This window comes from Eurosta solidaginis, chromosome 4 (assembly GCF_040869045.1).
Source record: "Eurosta solidaginis isolate ZX-2024a chromosome 4, ASM4086904v1, whole genome shotgun sequence".
NCBI classification, from domain to species: Eukaryota; Metazoa; Arthropoda; class Insecta; order Diptera; family Tephritidae; genus Eurosta; species Eurosta solidaginis.
The window spans coordinates 269671033-269692755 of record NC_090322.1 but is presented as its reverse complement, the minus strand read 5'-3'; the positions used below and the strand labels follow the sequence as shown (position 1 = coordinate 269692755).

The following is a 21723-nucleotide window of genomic DNA, read 5'->3' as shown; positions in this document are numbered from 1 at the left end:
TTTGTTGTTTGTAACTTCTTTCATTTGTTCGTTTTAAAAATCGATTGAAAATCACATAAATTGACATACACGTGCTTCAATTTGTTCACATATGTTTAGTTATAGCTTTTGAATTTATTGTTGCATTGAGTAGAGTTAAAGGCCACAATTCTTGTTTTTCTATTTAGTACTTACATATTTGCTTGTTATGCTCCTTCGTAAATCTGTGATAACAAGCAATAATGGCCTAAGTCCTTATTCTACACGGAACTTAAGCGATTATTGCTTATGCACACAAACATATCATTTCGCACATGGTTTTCTTGAGGACTCTGCAGGAAAAAAGCATTGCTTGCAAACAGGGACGCATCTAGAAAATATTTCCGGGGGAGTGCGGTCCAATGTCCGTTTTCATAATACTGATTTTGTGAGAGCGTTAAATATATATATGAAAATGAGGAAACATAATTTCAAAATAAATTACAGTTTAATACTGAAACTAGTGTAGCCACGGCCAAAAACTTATCAAAACCTTCCCCCTTGGCCACCCTCCACCATGGATCCGTCCCTGCTTGCAAATTTAAATAAAAGATACTTAGGACTTTTGAAAACCGCTGAATTATGATTGTTGCATTGCTTTGTACTACGTTTCTTTTTTTGTGTTTTTCCTTTGTTGTTGTTAATCCTAGACCCAAGTATGTATTTACATTTATATCTCTGCATTCTCATACATACAACAAATCAATTTTGTGTACATATGTGTGTGTGACAAATACCAGCTATTGTAATAACAAAGAATTGAAATTGAGATCAGTATCAAACAAGGTAAAAAGCGAATATGACTGTCATTTGTTTGTGAGCTTTGATTTAGTATTACGTAGCTGTGGGACACGATATCAAAAGTATCGATACGGTCATCATATCAAGTCTCGCTCTACATGTATTGGGTACCCGATCGTATCGAATCAAGAAAACTCGATACTAAATTGACCCTGAAATGAGATCTCAATATTTTTTTGGCTGTGTGGTGTAATAAGGCCGGATTTAGAAAGACCACGCTGTTAATCAACTTTGCCAGAAGAGCTCTTAACTTTTCGCTTCGTTTCAAAAATTGTTTGTTGTAATACCGCACCTTAACTATAAGAACTCATGTCAAAGCGAAGCACCGAGCAAGCGTTTTATATATCAGGCACAGGCATGATTAATAGCAACTTTGATTGTGAAATTTGTTGTCTGCTTTTTCTGAATAAAATACTTAAATGCCACCTTTTACCCAAAATTCAATACGATACTGCGGTCGAAATACGCGATGCCAAAAAGTATCGAGTATGAAATATTGGTATCGAATGTCAAAAGTATCGATATGGTGAAGTATTGTATCGAAATTCGCATCCCTACGTAGCTGTAAACACAACAAAATTATAATTTATCTGATTATGTAACGAAAGCTATGCAAACCCGTTTCGAAAACGTTTTAGAAAAAATGCGAGGAGTGTTTACACAGTCAGTGTCAAAAGAAAGTAAACACACGTCTAATGTAACAATGTTAGCTCTACTTAAGGAGTTTGGGCGACACAATGGAGCATTTTATACTTTTTTTTGTAAATAATAGGTATGTTATTCTGTTCAATTTAATGGAAGAACAAAAACTCTTACATCAAAAAACGAAATTGGCGTAAAACCGGAAATAGGTACGTATAGTGTTTAGTGTCAAATTTGTTCAATTTGGAAATTGTACAAATTCGGTCGAAGTGTATGTAAGGACAGAAGCCGTTACACAGAGGCCGACTTTGTATGGCAGGCGACTAAAATAAACAATTTGAAGTGTTTGGGTAGTCGCGGTGTTTAGTTTAATTTGCAGAAGAACATTTTTCGGAATGAAAAAAAAACTTCTATTGCCATTCACGAACTTGTAATAAAATATCATTAGGAAGGAAAAATCTTGCACCGAATCGGAGATATTAATATTGTGAAGTCACAACACTGGACGAAATACTATTGTCAAAGAAAAAAATATTGGAAATGGAAAAATCGTTCCAAATTAGGCAGACCACACTATGGGAGCAAAAAATAAGACACTTGTCCAAGGGCAATGTTATATTCACAGAGAAACATGGAGCAGATAGGGGCTGATGTGGGGTGTTTGGTCGTAGGCGATCTTGGAGTTTGATTTTCATAGAAAGTTCCATGAGTAAATTAAACTATCGCAACATTTTAAACAATAATTTGAGTGCCGAAAATTTGAGTTTGGACCAATCATGGACAAGAATCCCGAATACACTGCGACAGTTGTCAAAGAATGGATGCTCTATCGCGCCTCAAGCAGTTAAATCACCCTGCGCAGTCACTGTATTTGAACCCATCGAGCATATACGGGTGAACCCAGACAGGAAAATACGAAAAAATACCATTAGCTATATGATTGATTTGCTCAAAGCCGCTATTTTGAGGTAATCGCAGAAAATAGTACCAGAGGTGACAGCAATGCTTGTAAGTTTCAAGCCTCGTCGTAAAAAATCCGTTATCAAAGCAAATGGAAAGCACATACAGTACTGGAAATTGGCAACCTGTCGTACTTTGTTTATGCTTCTTCTTTTGACATCAAAACTATGATATATTTGGTATATTTCGTCCATATCTTTTTGTTCTAAGAGCTTTGTTTTTGTGTTTTCATTTCTTTCATTGTGTCACCTAGAAAGCCCTTAAGCAGAGGTAATGTTGTTACCTTCAACTTTGTACACTTTCTTTTGACACTGACTGTAAATCTTCATAAAAATTTCCAATTTGTACCTAGAGTTTTCAGGAGCTTTTTGAGTATGAGGAAATTTTTTTATTTTTTTTCCGGATAGTGTTTAACGTTCTCTTTCACACAAAGTCTGTATAGTTTTTTTTATGCCATGGCAGAAAATCTGAAACACCTTTCGAAAATAAAATAAGAAAAATCAATGCGACTTTTGAGATACTTCACACGTGAATTTTGTCAGACTAAAATTTACTACGCTTTACAATTAGATACTTAAAAAGTTTCTAAGCAAACTAACTAAAAATTTCACAAATAAATTCCAAAACTTTTTCGAAATTACTTTGCATAGATTTGGTTATACAATTCATTTTAGTTTTTTCTAAAATTCACGAAAAAAGTGCATAAATATGTGTAAATATTTACAGACAATACATATGCATATGTAATATGTAGTATACTTCATACATACATACCTGTTGCATCCCCTCATAAGTACCGTTTCAGTACAAATTGCCTTTTACCGTTTTATTATTTACTCTATGTCATTTTGTGACTTTTCTTATTTAAATTGTTTACTTTAAGACATTTTTCTTTTAAATTTTCCTGCAGTGCCGAATGTAATGAACTATATGACAATATTGAAAAAGGTGATGATGGTGCAACAAAGTTGCATACAGATGAGCTAATTGAAGAGAATACCGGCTTTGCTATTGTTGTTAATGGGCATTCGCTTGTTTACTGCCTTGCGCCGGAATTGGAATCAAAGTAAGTTTATATGCATTTCAAATTACCATTTAATACTTGCGATGTTACGAAAGTGAGTTTACCGAAATCGGAATAGGATTTTACTAATTTTGTTTCGTCGACACAACCAAACAATATTATACCAATTCCACTCAGAGAAGGAATGGAATCACATTTTTTTAATCAAATAATTATCTAATTTTTCCTTTTCACACAGGGCCACTTGCTTCGTTAACGAACATCTGTCAGCAGGCCCAAAAAAGTATTACGCTTTCGTCAAAAAATGGTTACGATGAATGGCGTCCGTTTCCTCTTTATCTTTAAAGTCAATCAAAATAAAATGCATGTGCAACTACTCATAAATTTTGCACCTAACCAAATACTCCTTTTTTTAAAAAAGCCATATATATCTTATTTAGCTGGCTCGAGGTCTGTGTTGTAAAATAAAACACCGTTGATGATTTTTTTCTTTTTTCTCAACCATTTCGACTGCTCTGCGGCAATCGTCATCAGGGTTAAAAAACTAATAAAAACAAAAATAATAATAAACAATTAACAAATTATCACAAAAATTTTACAACACAGACCTCGAGCCAGCTAAATAAGATAGTTATTTGATGAATAAGGTCGCCAAAAAATACAATTTACATAGACGGAAGGCACGCCGTGAGCATAAATCAGCAAACATGGGATATGCTAATATAAAAAACTACAATGAAAACGCTAAATCAACAATCAACAAATTGCAGCTAATGTCAAAGAAATTGGTAAAAGTTAAATCAAGTTTAAAGTTCCTTATGAAATGTAGAAAGTCAAAAATTATCCCTAAGTTTATAATTCAACTAAATGTAAGCAATTATTTGTATCTGACTAGGACAAAAACACGGATATAGAAAAATTAGTACACAGACATACGCAGTTTTACCTAATGAAAATTTTAGGCCTGCTGATAAAACAAAAACACAATATATTACAACGATTAAACGAATAGATCAAGTAACACAAAAACTTAGAGAACAATTGGTTGAGAAAGACTTTATTGAGCTAATGGAAAGGGAGAGTAATGTCGCGAACAAAACAACAACAACACTAAAAAAGCGCCAAGAGTTAAAATTTAAAAAAATGCGAGCAAAACGAAACGAAATACTTACTAATAACAAAAAACATCAAGAGTGGTTTATAAATAAAACGAAATTAGAATTTCCACAAGATATAAAAGGGTTGTTGGCGAAGGGGCCGAAGTTCGGACTACTGGTCGATAATAAGAGTTTCCCGCTGTTTCAGTACATAGCGGATGGAGAGGATTTGTTACAAACTATAAAGAATAAAGATCAGCAAGAGGAGGCACGCACAAAACTCTCGCTGATGATAAAAAGTCACACAACAAACAAGACAAGTGCAATAGACAGTAGAAATATACGCCACCGATAAACGCCGCCGCCGCCGCCGATTTTTGTCGTTTTTCGTGCGCCGCCGCCGAATGTCAAAAATATCGGCGCGGCGGCGGCGGCGACGGCGTCCGGCGCGTTACTATATTTTCTACTCATTTAAGACTATTTGGGCCATTTATTGTTCATGTCGAAAATTGATCGGATATGGTCGAAAGTGGTATCAACGGATGCGCATCACTGCCATTTATAAGAAACTAATTGCATCAACCAATTGACCAAGTTATTAAAACAAAACACTAAAAGTAAAGTTATATAATAAATTTATATGCTCATTTTGCATATTTTTTCAAAAAATTAATAACGAGCAATGAATTAAAATGCGAAACTATAAAATAACGTCTGAAATGTTAATTTTGATTTTCACACTTCATCCTTCAACACCAAAGTCTCTCGGTTTAACATTTCCTAAAGTTGGCGGCCGTATCCAAAACTAGTTCCTTGAAGTGAATCACATTGATTATAGCTTATCAACCAAGTTTAAATATCACACACACGTTACGGCTCCTTTTACAAATGTGAATACGTAGGCACATATATTTACCAGGTCAGGCTTTGTCCTTCGCAAGAACACTCAAAGTGGTGAAGCAAAAGCTTTCCCAAGACAGTCGAACTGCTACTACCCTGAGCTACGTGTGTGCTACTACCCTAACGTAGTGGACAGTCAAACTAGTCTGAAAACTGAAGTTACGCGGTCATCCATAATGAGCTCTTAATTCATAGGGCCGGAAAACAGCAGTTAACATCTTTCGATTTAATTCGGTCGACTTTCATTCTGAAATGGTTTTCATTTAACGAAGACTATTGAAATCAATGTTGTGAACAGAAACGTCTGCAAACTTTGGTCTATATTTTAAAGATTTTATTCAGGGTCCTTGTAAAGTTTTAATTATGTAGATGCACCGAGGATTATACGATTTTCACCCATTACGCAATGACATCCACTTAGACTGCTTATGATTTGGAGGGCGGCATCCTTGGCCAAATAGTCACTCCCTAGAGCTTCTAGGAAAGTCACGACGAGGAAGGTATGAGTTCGAAGTCGCAGCCCTATAGCTTCTGTGCTGACATATGGTGTGAGGGTCAGGAGGCGTGGTAGCGACTGGTGGTCGAGATTGCTACTGTTCGCACATCGGGAATTGTAGCTCTTAAAAACAGCCAAAAAAACTGGAGGCGCCCTGTGCCACGAGAGCCATGAGTATTAATAGACCATTAATAGCAACCGTAAGTCGTTTTGTGCGTGACCGCCAAGGATAGCAGTTAACCCCAGGTGAAACTACGCTTTGCACGAGATATACAGACAAAAGTGTGACCATTTTATGTATCTCTATTTCCTTTCAGCAGACGCAGCAATACCAATTCCAAAGACCGGGGTAAGGTTCGCAGCCTCTCTGGATTAAGTGAACGAGGGACAATCCCTCCGCAAGGAGCTACTCCTGAAAATATTTGAACGATCTGCGATATTTTGAGGCAAACACCCCGGATCTTTCCTAAATGGCCAAAACGTTGATTTCCTTAAATACATACAAACAAAACCTTTCCTAAATATTATTTTTTTAAATTATGAATTTTTTGGCGACCTTTTATTTTTAAATATGTATATATAGCTGGCTAAACACAATTGAGTTTAAAGAAAGAGTAAACAATACATACATATACGAAGATGAAAAGCTTATTTCCTTTGATGTAGTTTCGCTTTTCCCTAGCATCCCGATACAATTGGCACTTGAAATAATACAAGAGAAATGGAATACAATTAAAGAATACACAAAGATACCAAAAACGCTGTTCATGGAAATAATTAAATTCTGCATTCAAGAGAGCAGATATTTCAAATTCAATGATACTATCTATACGCAACTAAAAGGAATGCCGATGGGTGCACCCACATCCCCAATAATAGCGGATATAGTTATGGAAAAATTATTAGATGATACTATGCTGAAGTTGCGACATAAACCAAGAATACTTACCAAATACGTCGACGACCTATTCGCGATAATAAAAGAAAATGAAATACAAAACACACTTGACACACTAAACACTTTTGACAAAAATATAAAATTTAGTATAGAACTAGAGAACGACGAGGAATTACCATACCTGGACTCCATAATAAACAGACGAGGAAATCAATTAAAACTAAAGTGGTATCAAAAGCCTACAGCATCAGGACGAATTATAAACTTTAATTCAAAACATCCGAAAACAATGATTATGAATACAGCAAAGGGCTGTATACGGAAAATGTTGCAGACTTCAGATGAAGTATACCACAAAGAAGTTAAAAAAGAAATTTTCACATTACTAAGAAACAATGATTTTCCGAAAAAAACCATAAAAACTTTATTAAGAAAAACCAAAAATTTAAATAGACCAAAAACTCCCGATAAACCCATTATTTTCAAGTCGGTGGCTTATGTACCGCGGCTATCAGAACGTTTAGCAAAATCTGACTGCTATGATAAAGAAACTACAAAAATTGCGCATAAACCTACGAACACTTTAAAAAACATATTTAACAAAACAAAATCGAAAATACCAATAATGGAAAAAAATAATGTAGTTTACAAGATACCATGTAAAGGCAATAGCGATGAAACGTGCAATAATATATATATAGGTACTACAAAGTCCAAACTCAAAACGAGAATTTTACAGCATAAGTCTGATTTTAAATTTTGCCATCAAGTTAATAATCAAAAAACAGCACTCATGGCCCACTGTGCAGACAGCGGCCACACACCAAACTTTGATGAGACTAAAATACTGCAACAGGAACAACACTATAACAAACGCTTCACACTAGAAATGTTACACATTATTAATATTCCGACTAACACACGACTGAACTATAAGAGCGACGTAGATCACAGCGCACATATCTACAAACACCTGCTCACTAAAAAACAGTACCATACTCCACGTCGGACAAAGCAGACGTGTTAATAAAAGTATGTATTTATGTGAAATGTAAAATGCAAAATTTGTTTATTGTTATTTTTATTATTTTTGTTAGTTGCTACATACAATCCTGAAGATGATTGCCGTTGAGCAATCGAAATATATCGATTTAAAAGAAGAATCAAAGGGTATTTTTTAATTTTTCAATTATAAAACACGGACCTAAAGCCAGCTATATATACATATTATTTTTTTAAATAGAAAAATTAAGTTTTATAAAGTAAGAACACCGGCGTACGCCACCGCCGCCGATAAAGTGATCGGCGTAAACCTCTAATAGACAGTGCAATTGCAGATACAGTGGAGCAAACAAAGAAATTTCTTAAACAAAATAGTAACATACGAATTTTAACTTCAAACAAAGGTAATAAAACAGTAGCAATGGAAGTCGACGATTACAATAAGAAAATGGAAGAAATTTTAATGGATTTAACTGCATATAGGGTTCAAAGACAGGACCCAACATCACGATTGCAGAATAAGAACAACTGCCTAGTAGATAAGCTTTTTAAGATGGATTTAATCACGAAGTCTAAGAGAAATAGACTTACAACAACAACTGCTCTTACCAGGAATCTATGGCCTCCCTAAGATCCATAAGGAAGGCACTCCATTAAGGCCAATTTGTTCAGCGATTGGATCACCCTCATATGGTCTGTGCAAATATATTGCTGAAATATTAAAAAACAACGTCAAATTCTACACATAACGTCAAAAACACGCTCGAGTTTAAAGAAAGGGTAAATAACACTTATATATTTTACGACGAAAAACTTATTTCGTTCGACGTGTTATCACTTTTTTCGAGTATACCAATACAGCTGGTACTCGATACAATACAAGAAAAGTGGGTAATGATTAAAGAGTTCACAAAGATACCCAAACAGCTGTTTATGGAGATAACAACATTCTGTATAAAAGAGAGCAGATATTTTAAGTTTAATAATACCATATACACGCAATTGAAAGGAATGCCGATGGGAGCGCCCACATCTCCAATCATAGCGGATATAATAATGGAGAAACTTTTGGATAGTAGTATGGAAAAATTGCGGTATAAACCTAGGATACTTACGAAATACGTCGATTTCCTCTTTGCCATAGTTCGTGAAAATGAGATACAAAATACACTTGACACACTCAACAATTTTGACAAGAATATAAAATTTACTGTAGAAGTAGAAAATAATGAAAAATTAGCTTATTTAGATTCTGAAATAAACAGACGAGGCAATCGACTAAAACTTAAGTGGTATAAAAAAGTAATAGCTTCAGGACGAATTATAAATTTTAATTCTAAGCATCCCATATCCATGATTGCAAATACTGCATTGGGCTGTATACAGAAAATGCTACTTACCTCAGACGAAGTGTACCACAAGGAAATAAAGAAAGAAATAGTCATATTGTTAAGAAATAATGATTTTCCTAAACACACAATAAGAAGGTTAATCAAAAAAGCTAAATTGCCAAATAACACACAAAAACCCGGAAAACCATTCAATTTTAAGTCGCTGGCCTATGCACCTCAATTATCAGAACGTTTGGCTAAATCTGATTGTTACAACAAGGATAACACAAAAATAGCACATAAGCCGTCTAATACTTTAAAACAATTTTTCAATAAAACGAAGTCAACTATACCAAATATGGACAAAAGCAACGTTGTGTATAAAATTCCCTGTAAAGGCAAGGTTGAGGAAGCTTGCAATAGTATTTATGTCGGTACAACTAAGTCCAAACTAAAAACAATACTATCACAACACAAATCCGATCTAAAACAATGCCATCAACAAAATAACCAGAAAACAGCACTCATGGCACACTGTGCAGCTAGCGGGCACATACCTAACTTTGACGAGACCAAAATACTGCAACAAGAACAACACTACAGTAAACGATTCACTCTTGAAATGTTACACATTATCAACGTACCGACTAACATACGAATCAACTTTAAGAGCGGCGTGGACAATTCCGCGCATATATACAAACACTTGCTTAGAGGAAGACATTACCATACTCCACGTCACACAGGGCAGATGTGCTAAGAAATGTATGTGCAGATGTAAAATGATGAAAAATTGTTTGTGACAATTTGTTAATTGTTTATTTATTATTATTTTTGTTTTTATTAGTTTTGTAACCCTGCAAATGCTAAAAAGATGAAATTTTGAATTTTTTTGTGGTTTTATATTTTTCGTTAACTAATAAAAATAATTTATTTTTGATTGTCGTTTCTTACATTGATGATAAAACCACATGTATAAAACGAAACCGACTCGATTATTGACTCCATTAGGTATTAATTATAGCAATAATATGGTAATAAAGAACTTGAAGTACGAGCCGGACCCGTGCGCATCTTATGCAACCAATATAAAAGTCTCTTATTAAATATCAACAGAAATCAGCTGTTCTATCAATCAATTGAAACTTACAGACTTCCATCTAGCGTATGATAGCAAATGTCGGCAATGCAGCGTAAATATTCACAATAATGCTATAGTACAAATATATTTCTTTTTGTGCTCACAATCGTTTATTTTTAACAAATTATTTTAATAAAATATATCTAAACAAAAGCACTACGACCAAAATTGCCCAAAGCTCGCTAATAGCCCGAATCTCCATCTTTACAAACAAAACATTATTTATAGATTTGGATTCCAAATAAGAGCGAAAAAGGACGCGTACATAAAAATAGCAATTAGAAATAATATATGTGATTTATTAATACCAATCTCACACAGATGGTTAATGAAATAATTAGTTAAGTTTTTACATGAAAGCCCGTATTGAGCTCAATTTCCAAAAAAAAAAAAAAATTTTAATCATCTCTTTATTGCTTTATTGAATACCTAATGGAGTCAAAAATCTAGTCGAGTTTGCTTTATATTTCAGATTTCATTGTCAGTGTACCACATCCTAGGACCGGGGTTAACAATCAATCAGTAATTTACAAAAAATATAGGACACGAAAAAAAATTGTTTTTGCAGCAATGTCAGCAAAATTTAATTTGGCTATTTTAGAAAATAGACACATATTTGGCTAAGCTCAACATTTATTTGGATTGCCTCTTTTTTGTTTTTGTGATATAATTTCTGTGGTAGGGATTCTTAAGATCCTCATATAACCAAGTTACATTCCGACAGTATTTTCAATTCAATAGGTTTTTAAATGGTACCACGCCAGTCACAAAATCAGTAATGTTTTTTAATATTTATTTTTCCACAACTAGTACACAATGGTAATACCATAGAGACCAGAACCACGTGTAACAGCTTGCGATTTGATATCAATTTTTGTAATTGTTCGTATTTCCCATTGAGTTTGGTATTTAAATGGCACCACGCCAGGTTATATTCAGTTTGACAAATTTATTTATCCATGTTCACAAAAAGGTGAATTCCCGTAATTTGTTCCGTTAGTTGCATTATAACTTCGAGAGTTATCTAAGTTGCAATATATGGCCTGTTGCCATGTGTTAATCTCTGCCCCATTACGATCCGTTATAAATAAAGCGAGTTGGTTTTTATATGGCACTACGTCAGGTTTTAAATTTCAATATGTGATCAAACTTCGTAAACGCTATGCAGTCTTGTGCAACACCGTGAAAAAAGAAGTTCGCTTGCAACGCGATAATTTTTATCGCACTAAGTTTACTGCTTCTCAGGGTAATTCAAAGAAAGAATGGGATATTATTAACAGTATGTTAAACCGCGAGACACGGCGATTGCCCTATCAAATTGTGATGAGGTAATTTCTAACTCAGATGAGGTAGCTCATCTATTCAACGAACTCTTTTTATCTATTGAGCATATTTATGCAATTGCATCTTCATGTAAATGCCTTGAGTTGGAGTTTGTTGAGTCAAGTACGGACAGTAGTTTTTTCTTCGAACCCTTTGCCGGCTTAGAAATTTTGAAAACCATTAAGTGCTTGAATAACTCAAGATCATGTGGCTATGATGGAATATCAAACCAGGTTTTGAAAAATGTGGCTTTTATTTTCATTGATATCCTTGCACACCTTTTAAATTCTAACGTTTTCTCTGGAACTTTTCCGTCATTCCACTTTTTAAAAAGGGCAACAAAAAAGACAAAAACAATTATAGACCTTTCTCTTTGCTGTCTTCTATTTCAAAAGTTTTTGAGAAACTGATTAAAAATAGAATTCTTTCGTTTCTGGAAAATAAGAACTTTTTTAGATCGATGCAGCTCTGTTTTAGATCAGGTCGATCTACTGAAGATGCTTTGCTTAACTATTGTTCTCTTATAAATGCCAACTTAGATAACAGAAAGAACTGCGCTGGTCTATTTATGGATATTGTTGTAAGTAAAAAAACACAGATGATGTTTTTTAATCTACATACTAGAGATACGCCCGACGGAGGTATTGTTTTTAAACGGTTTTATTTAGCTTGAGTTGACAGGCATGCACGGCCGCACGGCCGTTGTGAACGAATCTTGTAATTGAAATTTAAGTAACTTCCCGATAAGCTACAAGCTTGAAACTTGGAATATAGTTCAGAACCCGATGACAATGCAATAATAAGAAAAAAATCGCCGCTAGGTGGCGCAAGGATCGAGATATTCGCAAAATTCGCATTTGTGGTCCGACTTGGCTCATATTTGGAACACATAATACATGCAAGAATAGAAATCGACCTGTGAAAAAAACTCGCCGCTAGGTGGCGCATGGATCGAGATATTCGCAAAATTCGCATTTGTGGTCCGATTTGGCTCATATTTGGAACACATAATACATGTAAGAATAGAAATCGACCTGTGAAAAAAATCGCCGCTAGGTGGCGCATGGATCGAGATATTCACAAAAATCGTATTTGTAGTCCGATTTGGCTCATATTTGGAACACATAATACATGCAAGAATAAAAAGCGACTTATGAAAAAAAATCGCCGCTAGGTGGCGCAAGGATCGAGATATTCACAAAAATCGTATTTGTGGTCCGACTTGGCTCATGCTTGGAATACATAATACATACAAGAATAGAAAGCGACCTATCAAAAAAAATCGCCGCTAGGTGGCGCAAGGATCGAGATATTCACAAAAATCGTATTTGTGGTCCGATTTGATTTGGTCCATATTTGGAACACAATACATACATGAATAGAAAGCGACCTATGATGCCCGATTTGGCTCATATTTGGAACAAATATTGCATACAGTCCAGTAGAAGTGACATCAAAATATTTTGGAGTTTGAGGAGGGACAAGCATACGTGGCGCAGAGTCGAGTAAAGTCTTTGGAAGGATTATGTATCGAGGACTTAGGTTGTAACAAATTGTCAGGAAAGAGTCCTTGTAATAATGAGTCTCTAAATGAACTAAATAGAATGAGAAATAATAGGCAATTAAATAAAGACTAAAAACTTGAAAATAAAATAATTAAAAAAAAAATTTTAAGTTAAACGGTTTTATTGAAAACAATACTTACATGAAATAATAATAATACGAAAAGCCCAACGCTTTTATTTAATTGTCTGATCAACGCCCTAGATTGATATGGAGTGTGATGACTAGTACCTAGGACCTACCTAATTATTTTCTAGCTTTTCGTATTATTATTATTTCATGTAAGTATTGTTTTCAATAAAACCGTTTAACTTAAAAATTTTTTTTTAATTATTTTTTCATTCTACTAATTGCACGTATTTTCCCATACATGGCTTATCTTGTCCAATGAGATCTTTCAATTGCAATGCTCATTGTAGCGATTCCTGCTTTACAATTGAAAAAGTGAGGAGTTTCAATATTTTGGTGTGTCTCTTGATCCCAGTCTTAACTGGTCTTCACACATTTCGCGTTTAAAAACATATTAGCGATGCACGTTTCGACACTTTTATAATCTTAGAAACATCTGTACAAATGCAACCCTCAAGGTTCTGTATTATGCGCTAGTCCACTCTAAACTTCAGTATGGCATAAGCTGTTGGGGTGGGGCATCGTTTAATAAAATTCAGCCCCTTCTAGTTGGTCAGAAATACGTTATCAGAAAAATTTGCAATGTTAACCTATTTCGTCACTCCATGGAGCTTTTTACAAAACTTAGAATTATGCCGATAAGACACATGTATTACTATAAGACATTAAAAATTTTTTTTATTCGCTGCGGTTATTTACATAGCCTAGCTTCAGATATTTATAATCTGAGGACAAACACCCACGGCCTAGTTGTTATTCCTGAATATCGTACAACTCATTACAGTAACTTGTTCACGATCGTCTCTTGTAAGCTTTTCAATGGCCTGCCTGCTAATATACGTCTCATAAGAAATTTGCATAAGTTTTTAAAAAATGTAAAATCGTATCTACTCGAGCTATCACATAACGAAATCAAAGTTTTGCTGCACCCTAGTTTTTAATTTGACTTTGGATCTGTAATAATATCTATATATTTATATTATAATGGCATATCTAAGTGCCATTTTCACCCCACACACTAGTTTTGTATTCGATTTATGTATAGCATTCCACACTATTATATTATATTTTACAGAATGCTTTACCTTTTTTTCTTACATATTAATATAAATGATGTTGATTTTAAGTTGAAATGTTATGTGGTAAGAAAGGGATGAATAAAATCAAATCACATCAAATTATAAATTCACTGATTCCTCTTAGGAGTACAAAACCACCACCCTGACTCCAGGTCAGTGGAGCATTGCATCTCCTAACTCTGCCAAAACGTCAGAAGGTAGCGCAAGGCCAAACTTGAGGCCTATTTAAATTTTCAGCTCAACCAAAAACAGCCCGAAATTTTGCAGTTGAGCTGAGGATGACACTGCACAACCACTCCGACGAAACGACTAGAACGGAAACTTTGGATTGCCTTTAAAATTAAAAAGGATACAGCTGCTACCCATTCTAACTATTTGATGTAAGAAAAGTAATCATTTTTTGGAGTTGCTGACGGATGTTCGTTAATGAAGGGAGTGGCACTGTCTGAAAATAAAATATCAACTATCTCATAAACACGGTGTCTATATCACAAGAAAATGCTCAAAAACATTTTTTATTCTCCTCTTTTCATTTTCTTTATAAAACTTCTTCAGATCTGCGTGCTGCACCTAAAAATTCAAGCGTGCAAGTATATCTTGGGCATTTATACCCTTGAAGAAATGCTCAAGAAATGCCGAAGAAATCGCTGCACGTTTCACGTTGCACATTTTGTAAAGAAAAAGGAAAACACATATTTTCAAATAAAAAACACTTTTTTACTTCCTACTGAATGCCACAGTTGAAGGGCAAGGAGAAAGTAAAAACATTTATTATGATCTGGATACCGCGCTTTACACAAAATTGTGATTCCATTAAGTTTCTGTGTGAAATTGCTTGAAGATTGAGTTCAATAAAAGATTTAATGTAGAAAGCTTGCTTAATTATTTCATTAATGCTCTGGTGTGAAATTGATATTAAAAGTTTCTTTATCTAAATCAACGGCAAGTTTCGTCGTTTCTTAATCGAATCGAAGCTTCGTAACATCCATATTAAATACCATACTCGTATGATGCATTGTGGATAAGACAAGGGTAATATCTTCTGCATAGACGTCAAAAATGATAAATAGAACGAATCGCCTGTCACTCTGTCAAAACGGTAAAAAGTAGCCATATTGAACATCCCGGCAGGCAGTTGTCGGATAAGATATCACACTTGTTTTGTACACAATGGTATGATGCAAATAGTGAAAAAAGTAAAAAAAAATGGTGAAAAAAATTCATTTTTTATCAATACGTTAAGATTTTTAGACATCGCTTCTCAGTGTAAAGCTGTCATATGCTGTCGCGTAACTCCACTTCAAAAAGCATTAGTCGTGGAATTGATCAAGCGCGCCAAAAATGCAGTTACTCTAGCGATTGGCGATGGAGCTAATGATGTCTCAATGATTAAAGGTAAGTGTAGCAAATAACTTCTACAAGAAATTTTCTTTATTATATCGTCTATATGGAAGTAGTTCAACGTCTTATTTGTAATTTTTTCTTCCGAAACTCACTCTTCCATTCGCCATTTCGCTGCCAATTAAATAATAAATAAATAATTCCGACAAAATACCACATACCATATTCGCACACTTTTCAATAGAAATTTATAGAAATCTGACAGAAAGACCAAAACAAATACACCTATGCCCCGATTTACACGGAATATCGGTTCCAGACAAAACCGTGTAAAGTGAAATCTTCGTGTTCCTATACAAAAACCGTGTAAAGCGAAAAAACTACCCAATTCAGTCATTTATTTAAATAAAACAAACCTCAAACATCTTAATGAAGGTTCTGTAGATAAAAATGAGGAAAAAATAACGCGTTTTCAGTGCGAGTTTAAGTTAACTAGAGTCTAATCCGGTCCCTTGGCCGCTTTGACTGAGATGAGAAGTTAAATTTAATGTCACTGATCAAACTGGCAAGGTTTAATTGAGTTTAACTTTAACTGCAGCTAAAATTCGCACCGCAATTTGTTTTGCCCATAATAGTCGCAAATCTTTCCCCTGCCAATACTCGTTTCCTAATGCAATCTTTCTCATAGCCAAAATTAAGCGCCATATTGATGTTCTAATAACGCAAGGGCATTACGTTCTTGTTGAATCAAATCGAATGATGGAAGAGATACGCCACGGTTAGTATATGATCCTTTCAATCCCCATGTCGTAACTCGCTTTGTCTCGACATGACGTATACTATTTATAAAGCTCCGGATGCATCCGCATTTGCTATATGGCTAAAGTTTCGATGATCCACGCAAATTCCTGGAAAGTCCCCTCATCCTTTTAAAATCAGTTTTTCGGTCATCAACGCCAACAAATTGTTGCCCTGTTCCTTGGAAATAGTTTCTAGGTTCCGCAGCAAATCCTTTTAAAGGCATGAATAGTGCCACGATTTTGTCGGCAGCAATATATTTATTCACTGGTGCAGTTTAAATACTGTCAAAATATGGAGTTTTTTACCTTCAGGAAAATTATTTAAAACTGGTTCGGAGCTTCATTCATACCTTCAATCTTTGTTGCTGTCACGGTCGTTTTTTTTATTCCTCTCTATTTCATACTCGCTGCTTCCTACATAAGAATTTGTTGCTTTCGTTGCCGTTCTCCAAGCGTTTGCCTAGATTGGGTGCTTTGATGGCAGCCTAGATAGTTTGGACTTCTGTTTAGGCGCCCATACCAGTGAATGTAGTTACACTTTCACTTATATATGTTCAAATATCCTTAATATTCAACCTATTTTTTTGTCCTTAGCTGCCCACATTGGAGTTGGCATTTCTGGTCAGGAGGGCTTGCAAGCTGTACTTGCCAGTGACTATTCGATAGCACAGTTTCGCTATTTGGAGCGTCTTCTACTCGTACATGGCCGGTGGTCCTACTATCGAATGTGTAAATTTTTGCGTTATTTTTTTTATAAGAATTTTGCATTTACATTGTGCCACTGTTGGTATTCGTTTTTTTGCGGTTTCAGTGCGCAGGTAAGATAATTAAAATAAATTTAATATTCCGTTTTACAAACGTTATTACATTGTTAATGCAGACGGTGTTCGATCCAATGTTCATATCAGTATACAATCTATTCTATACCTCACTGCCCGTGCTAGCTCTGGGAGTATTCGAGCAGGATGTCTCCGATAAGCATAGCATTGAATATCCAAAATTATATACGCCCGGATTGAGAAGTCAGTTATTTAATACGAGAGAATTTGTGTACAGCGTACTTCATGGGGCATTCAGTTCGCTTATATTATTTTTAATACCATACGGTAAGTGATTGCATATTTAAAAAAAAACATAGATATTCAATATAGAATTTTAATAAATATTAAGTTATACAAATTGTAATTATTTTCTTTATAGGCACGTACAAAGATGGCGTCTCACCTAATGGTCTCATACTTAGCGATCATATGACTTTAGGTGCAGTTGTTGCTACCATTCTTATTATTGACAATACAGCACAGGTACAGTTGTGTATAAATATATGTTTTTAAAAAGTAAAATTAAGTTAAACTTTTCGAATTCTTTAACAGATTGCCTTATATACCTCATATTGGACTATCTTCAATCATATAACCATTTGGGGTAGTTTAGTTTGCTTTTTTGTGTTGGACTATTTTTATAATTATGTCTTTGGTGGTCCCTATGTTGGTTCACTTGCAATGGCAATGAAAGATTTGACATTCTGGACAACTATGGTAATAACGGTAGTTGTTATAATGGTACCAGTATTAGCTTACAAATTCTATCTAATTGATGTACATCCTAGTCTAACTGATAAGGTACATACATACATTTAAAACTTTATATGCACATTCATAAGGTATGTACATACAAACAAGCATTAACGCCTAGTCAACTATTATTGAATAATTTCAAAAATGTTATTGATCTAGTAATTTTAACCCCCCTTGGTATTACTTTTCGCGCAAAATCAACGTATTCGGGGTCCCAGCACAAACATACTGACGTGACAGACTTCCGAGCATTGTATATAAGAACAAATCGACTGCTGAGTGGAATATCACCCTATCTCGGCTGCCGTTTCGAAAACGCCTTATGTGAGAATAATTTAGAATAACGCCCTATCTCAGAATTAATTTGAAGAACTTCCTATCTCAGAATTTTCTGAAACGGCAGTCGAAATGTGGTATGTAATCTGTCAAACTGGCTAACACTGTCTTCAAGATGCCGTTAACCGTTGGCTCTCATACGAGCGATAGAAACACAGTACTAAAAGTAACTGTGAATTTGTTGCCTGTGCCTTAGACATCGCCCTTGTGTTATACACAATGCTTCAGAGTTGTGCAGTACAAAAAAAAATGCCCCCAGCGGGTAAGGGGGTAAGAATATACCCGCGGTAGGTATGCCTGTCGTAAGAGGCGACTAAAATACCAGATTCAAGGGGTGTGTAGCGCAACCCTTCAGGTTGCCAGCGCAATACATAGCTTCTCCAAACCTAATTGTCAACCTCACCTATCCGCGGCGAATCCTGTTTCACTAACAGACGAGGCTCTGGCGACCCCAAGCTCCTTATGGAACTTGGTGGTGGGGAGGGAGGGGATGGCCTGAAGGTTTAATGTGGCCACATAAATCGTTTCCGAGATGGTCGGGCTAGCACCTTAATGGTGCTGTGTTACCGGAGCGTACCGGATCTGTATCCGGCAAAGGACCATCACATCGATAACACTCCCCAAAGCCTTCGGGGAGCAGCCTTATCGCTACAACAACAACAACAACAAAAAATCGTTATTCGCATTAATTATGATTAGAGAAATACATATAGGAAGGAACGTGGGTCTAGTCCCATGTGCATAGCACTTTTTTTATGTGCCAGTGTTATGATTAGAGAATATTTAACACAATTTTAAATTGCGATTTCAAATTAATTTAAATGCAAAGGTCAATAACATTTGATTTGAATAATGATCAACTCTGCTATGCATGCATGTTTGTATATATGTATGTACATATGTATTTTGTGCATAATAATTAAGGGAAAAATTATAAATTATCATCCATATATCCTTTGTCCAGATTCGTTTGAAATGTCGTGTTAGCACACGCTCGCGTCAACGGCAGAGCAATTTGGTAATGAGAACACCCTCAGCAAGAAAAGCGCGCCGATCATTGCGCTCTGGTTATGCATTTGCTCATCAGGTTAGTAATAGATTGATATTTTTTCAAATATTTTAGTTTCTTCAATAAAAAAAAATTGAATATTTAAGCGGGGATTACCCTTATTGCTTTAAATGTATGAAAACATTTATTTGGAGAAATTTTTAATTTTATAATTTATTTAATAATTTGGGGAAATGACATGGCTGAATGCGTTTATAACACTTTCAACTATCGTAGGAGTGCGGGTTCAAATCCCACTCCCGGGAGAAAAGGCTTTGAAGAGATTTACAAGGTATAATCGAAACAGCTGTCGCCTTGTCCGTCCTGATGTCACGTTATTTAAATTTTTCCCAAATTATTAAAAAAAAAAATTATTGAATAAAAATGTGATCACTCACTAACTTTGTTGCATTTAATTATTTCACGCCCGTTTACACCATTTAAGTAGCAAATCAATAAAAAAAACAAGTAAATGAGTCTAAGTTTGGGTGTAACCGAACATTATATACTCAGCGTGAGCTTCAATTGTACATTTCATTTCAGATAAACTACTTTTCTACATAACACGTGGCACCGCCCGTTTAAAAAAAAATGTTCTCCATTTCCTCTTACAATAAAACTTGATAAGTGAAATATAATTGATTCAAAACTATTTTTTGCTAAGTTATAGCTTATTATTCTAGTATACGAGCCTTTCAAACTTGTTTTATATCTAAGTTGCCGTGGTCTTTACCCGATCTATTCCATTTTTTCTTGAAATATTTCCTGCTATAGGGAAAATTTGTGTACCAAATTTTATTACGATCCATTAATTTTTCTTCGAGTTATGGCTCCCGAAACATAGAAAATTGCTTAGTCATAAAAGGGGCGGTGCCACACCCATTTTAAAAAATTGTAGTGTTTTCCAATTAAATGTTATAATTCAATTTAGAAAGTAAAATTCTATTGATACAAAGCTCTTTTTCGCTAAGATATAGCTCATTATTTTCGTCTAGGACCCTTTTAAAAATCTTTTATATAAAAGTGGGCGTGGTATTTAACTGATCTCGTCCATTTTTTCTAGAAATATTTCCTGCTATAGGGAAACATTGTGTACCAAATTTTATTACGATCCGTTAAATTTTCTTCGAGTTATGGTTCCCGAAACATAGAAAATTTCTTAGTCATAAAAGGGGCGGTGCAACGCCCATTGTTTTAAATTTGAAGTTTTTCCTATTTACTGTCATAAATAAACTTTGGAAATGAAGTACCATTGATATAAAGCTCTTTTTTGCAAAGATATAGCTTATTTTATTCGTCCACAACCCTTTTAAAAATCTTTTATCGTTGTTGTTATTGTTGAGCTCAAGGCCGGATTAAATAAAACGCTTTTATTTGGTTTTAATTTAATTTAATGTCAATATTTCGACCTCAGTCTGAAGTCATCATCAGGACTGCAAAAAACAATACGTATTTATAACAAACATATGCACCTAAAAACATTAATTAACATATATCATATCAACACAACTTACATCTTAAGCTGCATTTGCAAGACTAACATTTAACAAAACAATTATAAAACAAAACAGCGATTGATAATCTAAACAGAGAGTATAAACAAATAAAAGAACCGTAATTGTAAACAAAAAACGTTCAAAACAACAAAGTAATAGACGGAGAATACATAAATGCGTGGCATAGTGTACAAGTACAAGTGTGTTGACTTATCTGTCAAGCATTCTGACAGGCACTCGCTGGATTCGGAATGACAGCGAATTCAAAATGGATACCATTACCGAGTGCGCCGAATGATTGAAAAATTGAAAAAGTCGATACGATTGGTAGTCAAAAATGTTGTCGTTGAGACCAAAAATGCGACTCTAGACCTGAGATTTCCATCAGGTGAGCGAGGCTGTTTGTAGTTTTGACGTTTATCGCTTAGTGAACACACTTGGTATAGGTACACTATGATGCGTGGTCATCTCAGCATTACAATTACATTCAAAACGAAGACGAAGCCTTTATATTTGTGTGGGTGGGTAAAAAATGTTTGTTGTTCCTGATTAGGTTGCGGTAGACATGTGAACAATTCGCGATGTCCGTTTTAAAATGCATCCTCTTATCATTAGGGGTGTCCACTATGTGTAGCATTTCTAACATGAAACGTTTATTATAATTTCTCTCCTTTTCTAAAATAGCGACATTGTCAAAGTCCGGGTAATGTCCTGTATCTTG

At 34.9% G+C, this 21723-nt stretch overlaps 1 protein-coding gene across 12 annotated transcripts in view; it reads left to right on the top strand.

The window, feature by feature from the left end:
* The window catches only part of ATP8B (ATPase phospholipid transporting 8B), a 232451-nt gene that overhangs the window by 194261 nt on the left and 16467 nt on the right, over positions 1–21723 (top strand). For all 12 annotated transcript variants that reach the window (XM_067786114.1, XM_067786115.1, XM_067786117.1 and 9 more), the window contains 7 exons: positions 3332–3487; positions 15648–15799; positions 17140–17363; positions 17426–17651; positions 17746–17849; positions 17919–18167; positions 19423–19545. In XM_067786114.1, coding sequence (XP_067642215.1) covers positions 3332–3487; positions 15648–15799; positions 17140–17363; positions 17426–17651; positions 17746–17849; positions 17919–18167; positions 19423–19545 — 1234 coding nt within the window. The remainder of the gene's footprint in view (positions 1–3331; positions 3488–15647; positions 15800–17139; positions 17364–17425; positions 17652–17745; positions 17850–17918; positions 18168–19422; positions 19546–21723) is intronic.